The sequence below is a fragment of the Macrosteles quadrilineatus genome, unplaced genomic scaffold (assembly GCF_028750875.1).
Source record: "Macrosteles quadrilineatus isolate MER2022 unplaced genomic scaffold, UCM_ALF_1.0 Scaffold_8__2_contigs__length_117827958, whole genome shotgun sequence".
Taxonomy (NCBI): Eukaryota; Metazoa; Arthropoda; class Insecta; order Hemiptera; family Cicadellidae; genus Macrosteles; species Macrosteles quadrilineatus.
This window is the reverse complement of record NW_026542601.1, coordinates 105,762,365-105,779,386: the sequence shown is the minus strand read 5'-3', so window position 1 is coordinate 105,779,386 and position 17,022 is coordinate 105,762,365. Positions and strand designations below refer to the sequence as shown.

At 33.4% G+C, this 17,022-nt stretch overlaps 1 protein-coding gene across 3 annotated transcripts in view; it reads left to right on the top strand.

The window, feature by feature from the left end:
- The window catches only part of LOC129001136 (pseudouridylate synthase RPUSD2-like), a 566,808-nt gene that overhangs the window by 534,046 nt on the left and 15,740 nt on the right, over positions 1–17,022 (top strand). For all 3 annotated transcript variants that reach the window (XM_054428337.1, XM_054428335.1, XM_054428338.1), the window contains 2 exons: positions 4,807–4,887; positions 15,601–15,688. In XM_054428337.1, coding sequence (XP_054284312.1) covers positions 4,807–4,887; positions 15,601–15,688 — 169 coding nt within the window. The remainder of the gene's footprint in view (positions 1–4,806; positions 4,888–15,600; positions 15,689–17,022) is intronic.

The following is a 17,022-nucleotide window of genomic DNA, read 5'->3' as shown; positions in this document are numbered from 1 at the left end:
TAATATTAAAGGTTTTAACTATTGTTAAACGGGTTTTGCCATTAAATAATGGCGTTTTGTAATTTTTATTTACCTGTATAACGTCTTTAAACAAGCTTTAGACCATATTAAACTGAGAAATTGGCACACAGGTCCCCTTGTCTTACTGAAACTGTATTGCCAAATAAATATCACATAAGTACAAACCGTAACGTAGCAAAACGAAGAGTCAAAATCAGCTGATCATTAACCCGGATGATTCAAACAGCTGATCTAGGCCTTTAGTCACGTGATCAATTGTCCAATCACAATTGACATGGGATTTGTGCTCTATTATCTCTATTCAACTAGATGTCAATAGATCACTAGACTTGGTGTCATTAGCTTCAGAAAGTGGCAGCCTCATTAATTAATGATGCACACTTAAGAAGAATGACTAGTGTGTTTTGTACCTTACTAGGATTACTATTGAAAGTGTTAAATTACGTCGATTAATATTAATACGCATGAATTATGCATAGAATTTTTCATTCGACCATTAATTTTCAAAATTAGTAATAATGATTCAAATAATATTATTAAATTTGTCAAAAAAATGTTACATATTTTTAAAATAGTTTGTAAAAACGAACAGAAAAATAATACTGTCTGGAAGAAGTTATGAACAAGTTCCACAATAAAAATTTTCATGGTTAATTTGAAGTCATTCAAGGTCAGATGATGATGTCAGCTGAGTGTTCCTGAGGACTGGATTGAAAAAATCCTTATCACCCTTACGCGGCACTTAATTTTTTTTAATCATGCGAGCGCATCGACCATGAATTTTGTCAGTACCAATGAAGTTCAATAATTCCGCATGATTTTTCTCATTTCACTATGGTAGCAAGCCTGTAATAGAGACTCTGCAATAAAAACTCTAAATATTCTGGGACCCAAAGTTTATTATTTTAGTGGGGATTCAAGATGGATCAGTACCATTAACGAAAAAAGTAAAATAACGATAAAATACCAAGAGATTGTGTGCAATGGAGGTGCTTAAACATTGTGTAATGAACTAAAACTCAAGAAAATAGTACAATAAAACACAATGCATTCGAGAACTCTAAACTAAACAATCCAAACAACAGTCTTTCAAATGCGTTTCATGGTTGCTATAATCTGACCATTATATAATTTAACAAACATTTTTTAAGTGCTAGTGGAAACCGAAAAATACTACCCTTGTTGAAAAATGTACCCTTTTGGCAATATGGTCGGAACCGCTAGTACTCAGTTCTCTTGCTTCACTTAACTGTCTACATGAAGATAATGAGCGAATTCTTTGGCACAGAGGGAATCGTTAAAGTAAATAACAACCGACATAATGCTAGACATGTGTTATACTTACAGTAACACGCCAAAACACATGGGAGCAGATTGCACTAGACGATGCACGGGGTGTCTAAATTTGTGATTCAAATATTCATCTTGAACTACAAGGATCTCAAGTTCGAACGCAATTTTTATGTATTCAAGCAAATGCATGTATGTTGCGCATTGGTGTATCGGCTTCATCAAATTCTTTCTATAATTTATAATTACTAAATATACCATCATTTTTTGTACCTGGTAAGGTTTGTGTTTTTATTCTCTATGGTAGTGCTTGCGGTGCTTTAAAAGTTCTGTAGTTGGGCTTAAAAATAAATATTGACTTTGCAAGGAGAATAACTGCAGTGTTTAAATAATTTTGTTTTATTTAACAACTACAGAATGTTTTATCGATACAAATATTAAATTCAGACACTCAAATGACTGAAAAGAATAATTTATGGTGATACTGCACTTGTATAGCAAGAGCTATAGGTCGTATGTTTAGATTCAATAATGCCACTTCATATCAAAATCCGCTATTGCCTAATAACTATGCATACTTCAGGTTTAAAAACGAAATTCAAGCTTTTATACCTACTGCTTATCAATTTCAATAGGACATACAGTACTCGTTCATTATGTGTCTATAGCAATTAATCATTTATAATTGCTACGCTTATTTTCAAAGATTTTCCTGTCATTTGGTAATCTTTCATACACAGTTTGGATTTATTATATTTACGTGAAGCATACATTAATAAATTTCTTTTAGTAAATTCTCTTGTCATGTTACACAGTAAAAATATCTATAATTTGCAGTGCGAAGTACCAAATTAGGGATAAAATTCTAAAAACCTAAAATATTATTCCTTCAATTTTTCATAGAACTTTTATATTTTAGTATTTTTTGCAATTAATTAGTTTTCATCTCTCTGTATTCAAAAATAGCCTATTTCCATAGAATAAGATCCTGTAAAATCGTCAATTTCCATACACTAAAAACAATTAGTGATCAGCTGACTTTTCCTGACATAAACATTACTTTCGCTACACTAACAATACTTTGCTTACAACTGAAGTTTTTTTTTAAGTTTGATGAATTAATTTTTTCATCGTGATGAAAAGTATCGTTCAATACTCGTAACGAAAGTCCCATTTCGGGGCGAGATAGTGTTTTAGTGAAATATACTATAACAGTGCAGAACGTACTAAAAAAAACACAGTCACTTCAAACATCATTCACAAGCAATGCAACAGAAGTTAATTGAATGAAAGGTTTACATTAGTGTAGGCCTTCCTTAACTTGAAAATATATAAAATTGTCTTAGATTTACTAAATTAGAGCCACAGTTTAAACTGTCTAGATACTAAAAAAGGTAGTTATGTACATTTTCTACAACACTGTGAGTTCCAACAGACATCGCTCTGGTTGAAATAAGAAATTCTTTCACAACGAATGCGCATCTTTCAACGGAGTTAATTTACTATTGACGTTTGTGAAATAGACTTTTCACGATATTGACAGCTTCGCTTTGAAGACAACCTCTGAGGTAATAACTTGGTTCACCAGTACAGTATTATATTTGCCCATTTCTTTTTTTGAAGATTATGTTTTAACCTATTAGCCTCAGTTTTTTTTTAAATTTAAGTTCTTAATTGTGTTCAGATTCGATGCCAAGAGCTTTGCTGGCAATTTTGATTGAAATTCCTACCTAATATGACATTGATTGTGCTTCATAAAAAATACTCTTAAGAATACTTAATACATTATTCGTCTGGGAACTAATTATTTTTCATGATATGAAACAAAACGTTCATATGCATACGAAAATGTTATTTTTTATTATTTTTTTGTCCTAGGATGCTAGGCACGAGCCTGGGATGGTTTTTCACATGACTTCAGGCTAGACGTAGGGGTTGCGGCATTATCACAAAGATAAAATCCATTGGTGACTTGGTGGGATCGAACCCGGGACCTCAGGGACTGAAGTCCCGCGCTCTAACCACTACGCTAGCTCACTCCCCACGAAAATGTTATTAGAACCATCCTAAATGGAATTTTGATTAGTACATCATTGATTGTGTTGTTATTTATACAATTTTATTACGTGAGAGATGGCTTGTCAATTTATTTATTTAAATCTGTTGTATCCGTATTTACATTACTGAATGAACTACAGTGCATAGTTTTGTTGACAAGTCAATGATTGGTTTTTGCAAGACTAGTATTGAAATAATTTTGTATTAAAATGTAAATACAGATAATCGAAAAAGCATGTACAAGCTTGTAAGCCGTAATGATTATAGTTTATGTAGTTCCTAATTTTCCTTTTTTAACATTATCCTAGACAAAAGCAACGATTTAGTTAATAGAGAAAATTGTATGTGTTTACTACTTTTTCTAAACAAACAATTTAGGCTCAAAATTTTTAGAGCTTATATGCTATTGCTTATACTTTGATTTATAAAATAATTATGACATCATAAAAATGACTTGCTGCTTTATCGTGAAAGTTTTTAGACAGCGCAATAAAAGTCAGTAAAATATTGATATGAGCCTGACAGAAGAAAAAACAATGTGTTTGACACATTTTAGTACAAAAAATAATTGTTAAATTTCTTAAATTTCAAAAATTATATTTTTAATTTAACTGAAAGACATATATGTTTTTTGGAAAACAAATTATTTGGTATTTATCCAAGTATAAAATCTATGGTACTGGCAACACATTCAATAAACATAATGTGCTGTCTTTAAAAATGATTTCCTTGCCCGACAGAAGACGACGAATTTTATAAAACTATCTGTTATGGAACAAATTAAGTACGTATAAAACGTAAATAAAGTTCCTTACATCAAAGCTATGCGATACCAAACATTTATATTTCATGTGTAGCGTGTATATGTTTAGGCCTATATGCTTAACTTTATTATTGATTTATTTTATATGATAATATTATTATAAGTAATACAGCTTGAACGTGACGACAAGAGGCTGACGATAGGTAGAAGTATTAGACAGTAATCTCTGTATCCTTCAGGATCTGAAGGATTATCCTTCACAGGACCTCGTGTTTCCCCTGTGATTACGCTTCTAGGAACTTGTCTGGCCCGAGTTTCCTATCCTGATTTTTGTTTATATTTTTACTTACAGTTACTTATTTTAATCTTAAAAATTCTCCACTAGTATTTTAGGGTTATTTAAATAACTCTGACATGAAACTGTTCTTATTTTGTTTTCCATAAATGTTTCAACTGTTTGAAACACAATCTATTTGAAGAAAATTTTAATTTATTTTACAAAAAATAATTATGAAAGTGTTTCATGGATGATACCACGAGACAGTTTTTCCTCTAAGAAATTATTTAACCTACAAGCGCCTCAATTTCGATGGAACGTTCGTTTATAAGCTGCAATCCAGAAGCAACGTAATTTTTTACTGATAATGTTGACTAAATATATTTTACTGTTGCAGGACAAGGAAGGCCTGGTCACTCCGGGGACTGAAAAGCGGAAGGCCTCCGACGATCTTGAACTCAACAAGGACTTGAAAAAGGTAAAAAGACTTTTAATAATTGCACCCAGCTGGTTTTATTATTAATTTCCTGCATTGTGTAAGATCCCCAAGCTCAGTACTGAATAGCTAACACTTAATTTCTTCGTGTCAAAACTTTTTCAACAAACTTTGATGTTTTAAGCCGTGTTAAAAACTTTTATTGGCAGCCGAAAGCTACGTATTGCTGTCCATGCCAGCTGTCATCGTGGTTTGGGGACCGAGAAGGTTTTTACATCCCTAGGGCCGAAAATCAGCTGCCCGCTTACTCTTAAAACATTAATGCATATTAAATACACAATCAGTATCCATAGCATTGCAGTATAATTGTTTTATTGTCACCGTTGCCTAGTGAGTAGTCATACAAATTTTGTTGTGCTCAAACCTATTTATTATCATTTTTGCTGATTCCTCAAACTATTTCTTCACATAACCTTAAAGTTTTACTTGTTTTGACTGTAAGTGTGCATTATTATTGTGGTGAATAGTGGTAATAAGGTATAGAGTAGTGAAAAACAGTGTTTGTACCGCGGACCAAAATGGTTTTCTGCCCTAGGTACGAAATATACAGTACTATAATACGACCTCCTAACAATTTAATTTAACAGCAGATCATTCAGTTGAATCTTTAACCACAGTCAGATAGTAAAAAAAACGAAACTGTTTATGAGAATGGATTTCAAATAGGCTACTTTTTTACTATCTGAACTTGTTTGAGGTAGGTTATCACACTTTACAGTGTGCATCTAAAACCAGCAAAAAAATATTGTAAATAACTATTAGTGTTATTCACCTATTAAATGTCTTAAACAAACACAATCCTTGAAAGATAAAGGGGGGTTGCGCTGGATTGCTTTTCTTTGCGCATTTTCGTACCCTAATAAATTGCACAATTTACGAACCCTTGTTCCCAAATAATGGTGCATTAGAAGATGACATGTTTTTCCTACCGTAATGCACAGCACATCCTCTGTTTTATGTAGGTCATTTCTATATTAAAGTATGAATTTACGGACCATGTCACCGGTACTAATCTGCTGCAAAGACCAACCCTGCCAACAATCCGTACTAATGCCTTTGTCTTACAAGAGGGCCACGAATATATTTAGCATCTGTGTGTAATTCTTTAAATAACTTCTTAGTTTATTATTAGATGCGTGGACGAGTAATGGATTATGCACAGGTTTTTGTTGGTTGTAGTATTTTGAACTTTGTTTTTGATTATTTTCAATTTGAGTGTACAATTCAAATTTAGTTACAACTGATTAAACCCCTGATGAATTCGTGTCGGTCAAAATTGTTCATGATTTTTATTTCAAATGCAAAAATGAAATGAAATGAAATGTCTTTATTTGCTTTTAACATGAAAAACATGCATTGCAATCGTCAATGTTACAGTCTCTTATCATACAAAGCAAACCATGCAAAAGTACAGATTTGAGTACAAAACCATGCGTTCTACTCTACAAAGTTCTACTCACACAATAGCCTAGCCATACCTTTTTTTTTCGAAATCCTCAAGTCTGGCTGGACATTTATTAATAAGCCAAATTTTCAAAAAAATTTGAATTTTTTACCTTTTAGTTCTTTGATTGACTTTGGTAATTTATTATATGAAAAGGTATCAAAACTATCCACGTAAATGACAATTTTTGAGGATTTTCGGTTATGTCCTTTACAAATAAATTGTTTGTACACTTTTTATATCGAATGAAGATCATTCAGCCCTTCGAAAGTAGGCTATCTCTTAACATATGCCGATCTTAAAGTTTACCAAGAATGGAAAATGCAAGCTTATATCTTAAGGAAAGAGGTGTATTTGAACTAACACTAAATCTTTCTTTTTTACAGACACACCTCCTTGATTATTTTTAAACATAAGATATATTCCAAAAGTGATAATTTGATTAAACTGACCCTTTAAATGTGTTAATAATACATAAGTGGAGATTGTAATCTATTGGATATAAATTTGAACTACTTTCGTTAATTTATGAACATGTATATTTATCAAGCAGCCACAAGTATAATTGTCTCACGTACTGGTTCTTCCATTGTTCATAACTACAATCAAAGCTTATAAATACCCCAGTGATCAGGCGTTACTAACTTCACAAAGACTGTACAACCTCTGTAAACTCATAACCGTTTCAGAACAAATGACAATACAAAAGAGCAAAACACTAAACTAGTCGTAACAAAATAGTCGAGAGTCGTTTTAGCGAACTTAAGCATCGTAAAGCAGGCGAGCTGTCCCGGATAGAAGATCTGAAGTCCTAAATAAATACAATGATCTTGCAACAATGCCAAACGTTGGCACGTCGTGGACTACACTGGAGTTTGTCTTTGTTTGTGCCTGCTGTACCACTTGAGGTTGCATATCGTGAGGTTAAAGTGGGAATAAACTGAGTATAATCCAACGATATTGGTCTTTTGTGATCGTTGGTATAATCGTTGGGGTTGTTGGAGTGGAGACTATACCTGTGGTGTGATTTTGGTGAAGTTTGGCATTTGACAAATCCATGGTATCTCTAGGTGTTTTTTAAAATTATTATAGTAAATGGGGGATGTGCCATTGAACAACATAAAATAATGGAGAACCCGATTTTCACTTAATATTCTCGAACGATTTTGATTACAATTTAATATATTGGGGCCTTTCAAACTCTAAATGAAATTGTGAAATTCCCAATGCTGTAAAAAAATTACGGTAAGAAATTTATTGAAATTACCCATAAAATGTCATAGTTCTCCCTCCCATTATAATACAGTATTGAGGATTGATGAAAAGGTAATGGGAGGAAGTATGTGTAATTTCTTTGACGCAGTTTTTTTAATTCTTTAAATTAACTTGCACTAAACTAGGATATCATCTTTTCGTACATATTTCTACAGCAAATAACTAAAAGACCAAGAAAAAAAGATAAAAAATATAAATATTTTGGTTTTATTTTGGTGAATAAAACCAAAATATACACTTTTGAGTCTCGAAAGATTGCAAAGCAACCAAGAACTTTGCGGTACTCGTGAAGTATACGGTTATTTCTCATTAGTTAAATTGATTTGAACTTTTATATTTTATAAGATTTACCGTACGAGATAGAGTTGCGACGTTCACCTATAAGCCAGACCTTTTGTTCTCTAAAATGCCTGTTGTTTCCTCAATACCTTGCCTGTTGTATTGGAACTTTTTTCTTGCCATTCTCTTGTTGCACAGAGTTTATTTTGCTGCTATTTATTGTGCTTTTGAAATTGGTTAAATTGCAAATAATATCAATAATTTATATATAGTCTTATGTCTTATGCCTTGTTGTTTTAATAGTTATTTTCTCTACTTACTCAACTGGTTTATTTATCACACATGAATTCTAAAATTTCCATGTAAAATTTGTAAATCCGTTTTTAGTAGGCCGTCCGCCTCACTTTTTATTGCTTACCCATACAGTCTCCACCTTGCTTGTCCATAGTACTTGCACCTCAATGGTTCTAAATTGTTTTAAGATTTACTCACAAATTATATCTATATTTATGGACAGATCAGGGTTGTCTTCTTACTTACTCTTACTCCCAGGGCCATGCATATCTAAGAAGATATTTGGCCGCACCAACAAAGCCTCTCCATCTTGCTCTATCCTCTGCATCAAGGGTTGTCTTCACAAAACAAAATACACTAATGTTATTCCTAGCAAAACGAACACCCACATGTCTTTGTAAGTGTAGTCATGGACATTTCTCTAGGTCCATGTTCGTGTTTAAGACAGCATGTCGATACCGACAGTTCTGCTGATGAAGTTGTCTTTGTCCCAGTTCTTTGTAGAATAAACTGTATCTGAACGCGTTCTCAAAGTGCAGTGAGAACGATAGCTTGGTGTGTTTAAAAAAACTCTTGTCTGACAAAGACTTTAGAGGGATGTTTTACATTTGAAATGTCAGTAGATTTTCTTAGTTCCTGAATAAGCATCTGGTTATACCACAGAATCATACTGATACACTATATATTTTCTGCGGTTATTGTTAATAACAAAGCTATACAGATTCTCTGTAACATTTTAAAAGTTATTTAGAACCAACTACATAATTTTAATTACAGTATTTATGTAAAGATGTAACCAAACATAAACCATTACCTTTAACGTGGTATGTTGACAACAAACTTATTGTTAATGACATTACAATCTTCAGAAACAAATACATAAAATCTTTCTTGAAATAACTACTAAACGAGTTGAAACTTTTGTAGAACATTAGTGCATTAATCTTTTGCATTCTAAAGATTATAAACAAAGATTGTTTGCTAGTGTTCTTTTAGTGTAAACGTTAAATAGACTCGTAACATCTTTTTTCAAATTTTTAATGGTTTTGATGTCTTTGAACAAGAACAAATCAAAAATTTCCAACTAATGTTGTTCACTATTGAGAATTTAAAATTCTACCTAAATATGTACTGACTAGGGAATATTTCAGTGTCTTATATTTTTTTGCCACAAAGTGGTTAGGTTTCTCTCAAATCTTAATCACTATACGTGTTATCAAACCACCTACCCTTCGAAGATATCATAAGTTGTTTACGTTTCTTCGCCAGGTAGATAGGCCTACTGCAGGAAATTTTGCTTTACACAAAATCAATTAACTATCTTTTTGAACTCATAGATATACCTATGATTCTTTGTTTTCCAAATCTAGTCCATAAATAAAGATTCAAATTGGAAAATTTTGGTAGAATTTCTTATAAAAATGTGTTATTTAATATTAAAATACAATCCGCATACGAGCGTTATCTCTTACCAGATACTGCAGAGTATTTTCACCTTTGTTTCTAAGCCCCATTAATCCATTATACAATCTGTATTCACTGTCTGCTTAGAACTGACCCTGAGGACTGCACGTCAGTCCAGTGTATTTGTACGTAAGTGGCCTCAGTCCCTGAAGGACCCTAAGCTTGGTACTTGTACCCAGGGGAATTGCAAGTCAACTGTACATATACTGTGCAGTGTGCACTCTGACCTACTGTATATATGCAGTTCAAAACTGTTTTATAATCTTTAGACATCGCAGTTGTATAGTGTAGTAGAATGAAAATAATTTCAAATAGTAAAAATAGTAGTGTAGTGGTGTTACTTAAACAATTAAATAACAGCTTGATCAGCATTTTACGTGTTATTAAATTTACGGAACGTTAATAACAGATACGTCTAATAACACTTAAAACATTTGTTTACGCTTATAGCGTTAACTCACAAGGCGGAACATATACATAAGAAATGGTAAGTGGTGATTGATTTCGATTGGACACTCCAATCATCATCAGACCAGGTTATACAAATAAGTACCTAACCATTTCATAGAATAAAATATAAGGCCAAAAAAGACATAAAATTTATGTAGCAGTTTAACTCTTTAAAACACTCTATAAAATACCAATGTTATATTGAAACTAGGTGATACCAACCTGGATACGTGGGAAGCGCAAGACTTTGGTCCTCAAGGCCATCAGTTCAAATCCGCCGATCACCAACGGATTAGAAGTGATAAATCCACAACCTCTTCATGTTTTATGTTGTTTTTCTGAATCACTGATGATATAATATAAGGTTACATTACCCTCATCACCAAGTGATCCATGTAAGTCCAAAAAAAGGATTAGGCGTTTCGACGTCAAATTGTTATTGTTAAATCATACAAAAACTTGTCTAAACCATATGGTCACGTCACAGTTTTTCCGACACACACGTAAAAAACACATTACCGGTACCAAAATATTTAAAGTAGGCCTACTAACTAATTCGTGGTAAACGGTCGTCACATAGTACAGACTTGCTCACATTCCGAGACTCGACTAAGTTTTCGTATGATTTGACAATGGTACTTTGACGTCGAAGCGCGTAATCCTATTCTTTGGACTTACATGGATCACTCGGTGATCAGGGTAATGTAGCCTTATATATTTTAAGCAACCTATCCTGGAGTGATGTGAACAATCCGGGCTAGATTCTAGTAAAAAAAAACTTACTTGGTTTACGTAAAAACAGTAATCACCCTTTTGCCAAAGAAAACCCCCCGAGCCAACTGGTGAGCGAGTCAACCAGGTCGCGATATTCTATTGTCGTGTTCTGGCCACCAGCCACCACTTGTTGTACGACTCTTGTAATGGAATATGTGTGGTCCACGGCCCATCTGCCATCAACTGAAGCTGAGTAAACAGATTTATCCTGTGACAGTGACGAACGCTGTCACCTGAAATAGAATCTGTTTCCGTTTGGTAACGACTAGACAAGTCAAAATAGATCTACTTGTTCCTCCGTTGTAAGAATGCCCGGAGATTTTTTACCTGTTGGAGGTAGGACTAATCCAAAGTGTCATGGACGGACTCAGACGCAGGGCAAGACTTATCTTTTATAACCTTGGTATTTTGGTATATCTTCCTTGATAGTGGTAATTCATATTTTGTTTTAATTGGGGGATTTCTCTCTATTACGTCTCTTGATAATAGTTCATCCTAACCCTATATCCCTTGATAGTAGTGTTTATGGTCTACTAAGTCTTCTGATAATGAAATCTGTGTATTCTTCTTGATATTGCGGTTTCAATCAGTTTTACCTTCTGGTAGTGGAGTTTATGCTATCTCTTGATTTTGGTGTTTCAGTGTGAACGAAATTCCACGTATTCTCTTAGATATTTGCATTCCAGTTTGTTACAACCCTTAATGGCATTTCGGTCTAGTCCTTGAGGGGGTATAAGTACACAGTTAAACTTGTGATCTTCAATTCTGTGTACCACGGCATTTTTTGGTTGAACTAAACTCCTTCCGAAGGTATTATTCATTAAAACTTGATAAAATACTGCACACTGTATAGTTTCATGGTTACAATTGACTTACTAACTTAGAGGAACGATTGACTATTAGTAGTCACCAAAATACCAATACCTATGGTAAAACGTCAAATAATTATTTCGCCTAACTATTCGTAAGTTGTTGAATATCATAACGTATCTCGGTTTAAAAAATAAGTTATTTTCGTCTCCCTCAATCCTCATAACCTAAACATTCAAATTGAGCTCTGTGCTAAGGAATCTAAAGCCCCACTATGGGCCAAATTTAAAAAGTATTAAAAAAGTCGAGATGGAAGTATGACTTCACTATTATAATTAAATTTAGCAGATAATGTATTTCGTATGTACAGTAATCAATTAAAATCACTAGAACCACGAGAGCTCTTAACGTGGTAATGATTTTAATGGCCTAACAGGTTTCCAAACAGTTGGAGTGGCCATTGTTTGCCGAGCGTTTCAAGAGAACCAATCAGTGAAGAGTTTCAGACCTCTTGACCAATGAGAGGGCGTTGAGCCTAATTTAGCCGCTATCGACCATGACAAATACAATGAATTAAATTTCAGATTTTATGAATGGTCGTATGTTGCATAAAAGTAACAGAAAGTGATAATATTATCTATATTCACTGAACTATTTGTTTGTTTGACCGTTTTCTTTTTGATATAATTCTTTCAAGAGAGTCTGTAAACATTTTAAGAATGGTTTTATTTTATTTATTTATTTATTTATTAATATCAACGGATCAGATTGTTCTGCATTTTTTACTAAAGTTTCACTCGGCTTACTGTATTGCTATCATTATTGTTCCTATACTGGTTTTGTTTTTCAAATCTATTGTTTTGTCCACTTGTTCAGATAGTTTGTTATTTATAGTTGTTACTTATAGTGTGTTATTTATAGTTTGTTATTTATAGCTTGTTATTTATAGTTGTTATTCATTTTGTATGTCTTGTTATTGAAGTCTTGTTTTCCAGTTTTTTTTCACTACTTTTGTACTGGCCTGTGAGTTTTGTTTCCTTCTTTCTGTAAGACAATAGTTGTATTTTTCTGTAAAAATGGTGCAACCGTTTATAAGTAAATAAATAAATAAACGGATACACCATTTACAAAATATATGTTTTTCACATGAGCAAAATAAAAAGATAAAAAAACAAGAGAAGTTAATAATGGCCATGAAACAAAGCAGCATTGCAACAAAAAATAATATCAACAAGACAACAACGTTACAACAATAACAGATAATAACATTAACAAAGTATTGTACAGATAATAACGAAAAATATTTAATATTAATTTGGATTTCAGAAAAAGCATATAGATTTTGAAAGTACAAAAACAACAAATATCTCCTCAAGATTTAATAATATATAAACTTAAAAATTAAAAACAAACAACAATAAATCTATAAATGAATAACAAGAATGAAAAAGATTTTCGAACAAAACAAACATACATCAGCTACAAAACAGGCACAACAAAGATAATGTTAGAGGATTTCCTTCTGAAGGAAGACAACTGTTCGTTGAAGATGTCAACTTGTGATCCGACTCAATAACTCGTTTATTCAACCAAAGTAACAAATACAAATTTGCATTAGTCATGTCAAACAAAATATCCTCTTCGGTCCTTGTGTGCACATTTGGGCACAAATTTAAATTTGGTTATTATTCACTGTCAGAGTTTGAATTTCCCGCTTAAAACGTGTTTTTGATCTCCCAATGACTTCGTTTCCAAGGTGCTGCAATCTGGCCAATCCACAATTGAGAGAGTAGTTAGTTGGTAAGTACAAGTGGTCAAATAAATGTATCTGAAGATCGGAACGGTTAAATAAAACTTTTGAATACTCGTACACTATATTCAAAATAAGGATTATTTTTATCCTCGCAAGCTAATAACATTGCTTAGTATTTTAAACCATTGTTTATAATCTAGCTATAAATTTCCTTACAAGGAGTTATACGATGAATTATTGAATAGTATTTATGTCCATTGAATGGCTTCACTAGTTGGTACCAAATCATATCATCTTCATTTTGCACAAAAAAATTTTAATTACGTCACGAGGTGCACAAAGAATATAAAATAACCTAAACTCGAATTATTATTAAAATTGCTTAACTACAGTAAGATAGTATATCGTAATTTGATCAGCAACTTATAAAATCTTTTATAGAGTAGGGAGCTCGTTCTACTAGTAGGCGTTTCACCGCTTCCAAACTTGTCGGTGTCTTGCTCCACTCCCTTTTAATGGGTTTAGGGGTAATGCAATCTCTTTATTCGAAAACCATTATTTCCCGGTTTTTGCTTTTGTAAACCCTTAGTGGTTTTAGCTGTGTGTAATCGCCCTTGAAGTTCTGTTGAAGCTATGTGCATCCAACTTCATAGAAACCCAAATCTTAGGGCTTTCAGGCTTGGTTAACTTTCTACGTATTAAGAAATACATCCACTGAAAAGTCATGTTGATCATAACCAAGTAAATACAGACCTTGTTGTGAAACCTTATGGCGAGGGCGATCGCTCATTTTATAGCCGATCAGGGTCCTTAGCGCCATCAGTCACTTAGAGAGCAATCTAGTATTTTACATAATATCCAAGCTCATAACCAACGGGTTGACTTATATTAAGCAGATGTAAAGCTCAAGATTTTGGCAATACTGCTAACTTGCCCCTACGTTTATTTATTCTATGCCCATACTGCAACATTTAAATTGTCGTGATTGAATGCTTCTTTTCTTTGTCTACTGACTTGAAAATTCAAGGTGAGCTGATGAGTAAAAGAACAAAATAATATTCAACTTTTTGGGGAAATGTATAGCAAATAACACTTATTATTTACTTACCACTTCCAAAAAGTAGATAAGAGTTCCTGTAAAATGTATATAGCGATATTTATACACTATTTATATTGTATTTGTATATGACCCTTAAAAATTTATACAGGGATAAAAAATTTGGTTCAACCTATAAAAAAGAGGTCATAAGTTGTGGTTATGTTTTATTACCCTACAAATAAAATAATAATACACTCTGTTCCTTCCTGAAACTAATTATATACAATATGGTATAACTTTCTCTAAAATAATATTTTTCCATTTTACAAATTAACTATGCAAAATGTGCTCGCATTTTAGCAAATCTTGCAGGCATTCCAGGGTTAAACCTCACTAGTTTATATAAATGGTCTAATTCTGTCCGGCCTGCTTGTTGTCTATTGTCCTGTCAGGGAGATGTTTCAACAGATTTCACGACGTAGCGATCTCTTGGCTAGACACAATGGTGTCAGTTTGTGCCCCACCTGCTCCGCTCGTCTACTCATCTGTGAAACCCTCCAAGTGTCTCAACAGCCCCATTGTGCTGGGTGATATACTGAGATTATCTCTGTCGAAAGTAGACACTGACAGATTTACAGACGTGCGGATCTTGAGTTGTAGAGCTTTTAAAACTATGTGAAGGTCATTGTTTGTTCAAAATCGTGTTGGCCATTTTATTTTAGACAAATCTACATAGTGATTTGTTTGGTGGGAACTATTTAGGAGAAATGCGACATTTATTGGGTAGTATTCGTTTGATTTGACTTTTATAATTAGATAAAAGTAGTGATGAACCGAAGACCAACCGTCCGTAAGCTAAGTTAGGCCAGGCTATGGACTAAGTCCAAAAAGCTAGGACTGACATTAATGTAGTCTTGATTATTTGATTTGATTTGAAGTAATCTGGAAGGCAACACCAAAAACAATTAAGGTATCTTACTAGTTTTTGACAATGTACAGTATGTCGTTATCGACATTTGTTTTGTGTTTCTTAAATTATATTTGTGGCAGTTTTCTCTAAGCTTTACGTGGCTTAGTTCATTATGGTATATTATTAGAGATTGTTTGTTACAGGCCAAGTTGGAGACGAAAGCCTTGAAGGCCAAGAGGCCAGGTTTTACCGACGACCGTTACAACGAGACCTCGTACTACATCGAGAATGGTAAGTGTAAATATATATATATATATATATATATATATATATTATTCATCATAGTATACACATGCGAAACTTTAACAGATATATATTTGTTTTTCTTGTACATAACTACATAGTTTTCGTTTTGTCAACTCCAATAAGTTGACAAGTTGTTAAATTTACTTACTGTTGTCATTAAGTCTTAATTTAAAAATGTAGAGATGTAAACCGAGAATTACTTCACAGTCTACTAAAATTGTAAGAGATCCTGCAGTAATGTAAGTGCACCTCACTAGTGCAGCAAAGTCATCGAAATCTGCAAGATTGCGGAGCCGAGACTGAAGAGCTATTGAGGATGAAGAGCCGCGCTGAGTCAGCTACGCTCTGATTGGCGGAGAAGTCGAGAACTGGCTTCTGATTGGTCGAGAGCCGAGCGTGGCTTGTCACTTAGTCTGCCGCACTCGACAACCTTTTAACCTCTCTAACAATGACACTCTGAACGTAACATTCAGTCTTGTTATCGATCACGGGTCGTATTAGACATTGGGGCAACGTTCTAGATAAAACGTTGTCATTCAATTATATATAACGTACGAACAATTAATTTTACCAAAGATAAGATACTAATTATGTGTCTTATGTTTCGTGTTATAAGAACGTCCTCGCGATAAACCGAAGCACTTTGGGACTATCTGTCTCAAAGAATTTCAATTTCAAATTCAACCCAAAGCGAGAACTGCACGGACAATGTAGCCTTTACTCTCGAGAAATTACTTTAAGTGCCTTTTAAAGCATGTCCATCTTACAGTACGGCTCAACTAGCTGAACAAATCTGGTAGAGGCCATAACCGTTACACGCATAGAAAAGCATCACTCTATAGCCCCATTTTAATTATGAATAAATCTTCCACTAAGCTAAGAAATAACCGATGAATTAGTAATATCTGTAAAATTGTATTGTTAAGTTAGATATATACTAGGTCAAGACCACCCCCCCCCCCCTAGGTCAAAACCCTGCTATGTCCCTAGGTTTAAATGTAGGTTCTATTAACCTAACATATTTGGGTATTTTAACCCGACTTACGAAGGACCAACTGATTCATCAGGTACAAAATAAAACTATTTACTAACACCTTCCCTACCTTACAGATACTACATTGATAATCCAGAAACTCGGTTATACGAAACGGTTATGGCCTCACCGTATTTTTTCAGCTTGTTGAGCTATTCTGTATAGTGGTATGCTTTAAAAGGCACTTAAAAGTAATTTCTCGAGAGTAAAGGCTACTGCAATGTCCGTGAATTTCTCGCTTTGGGTTTATTTTGAAATTGAAATTCTTTGAGACAGATAGTCCCAA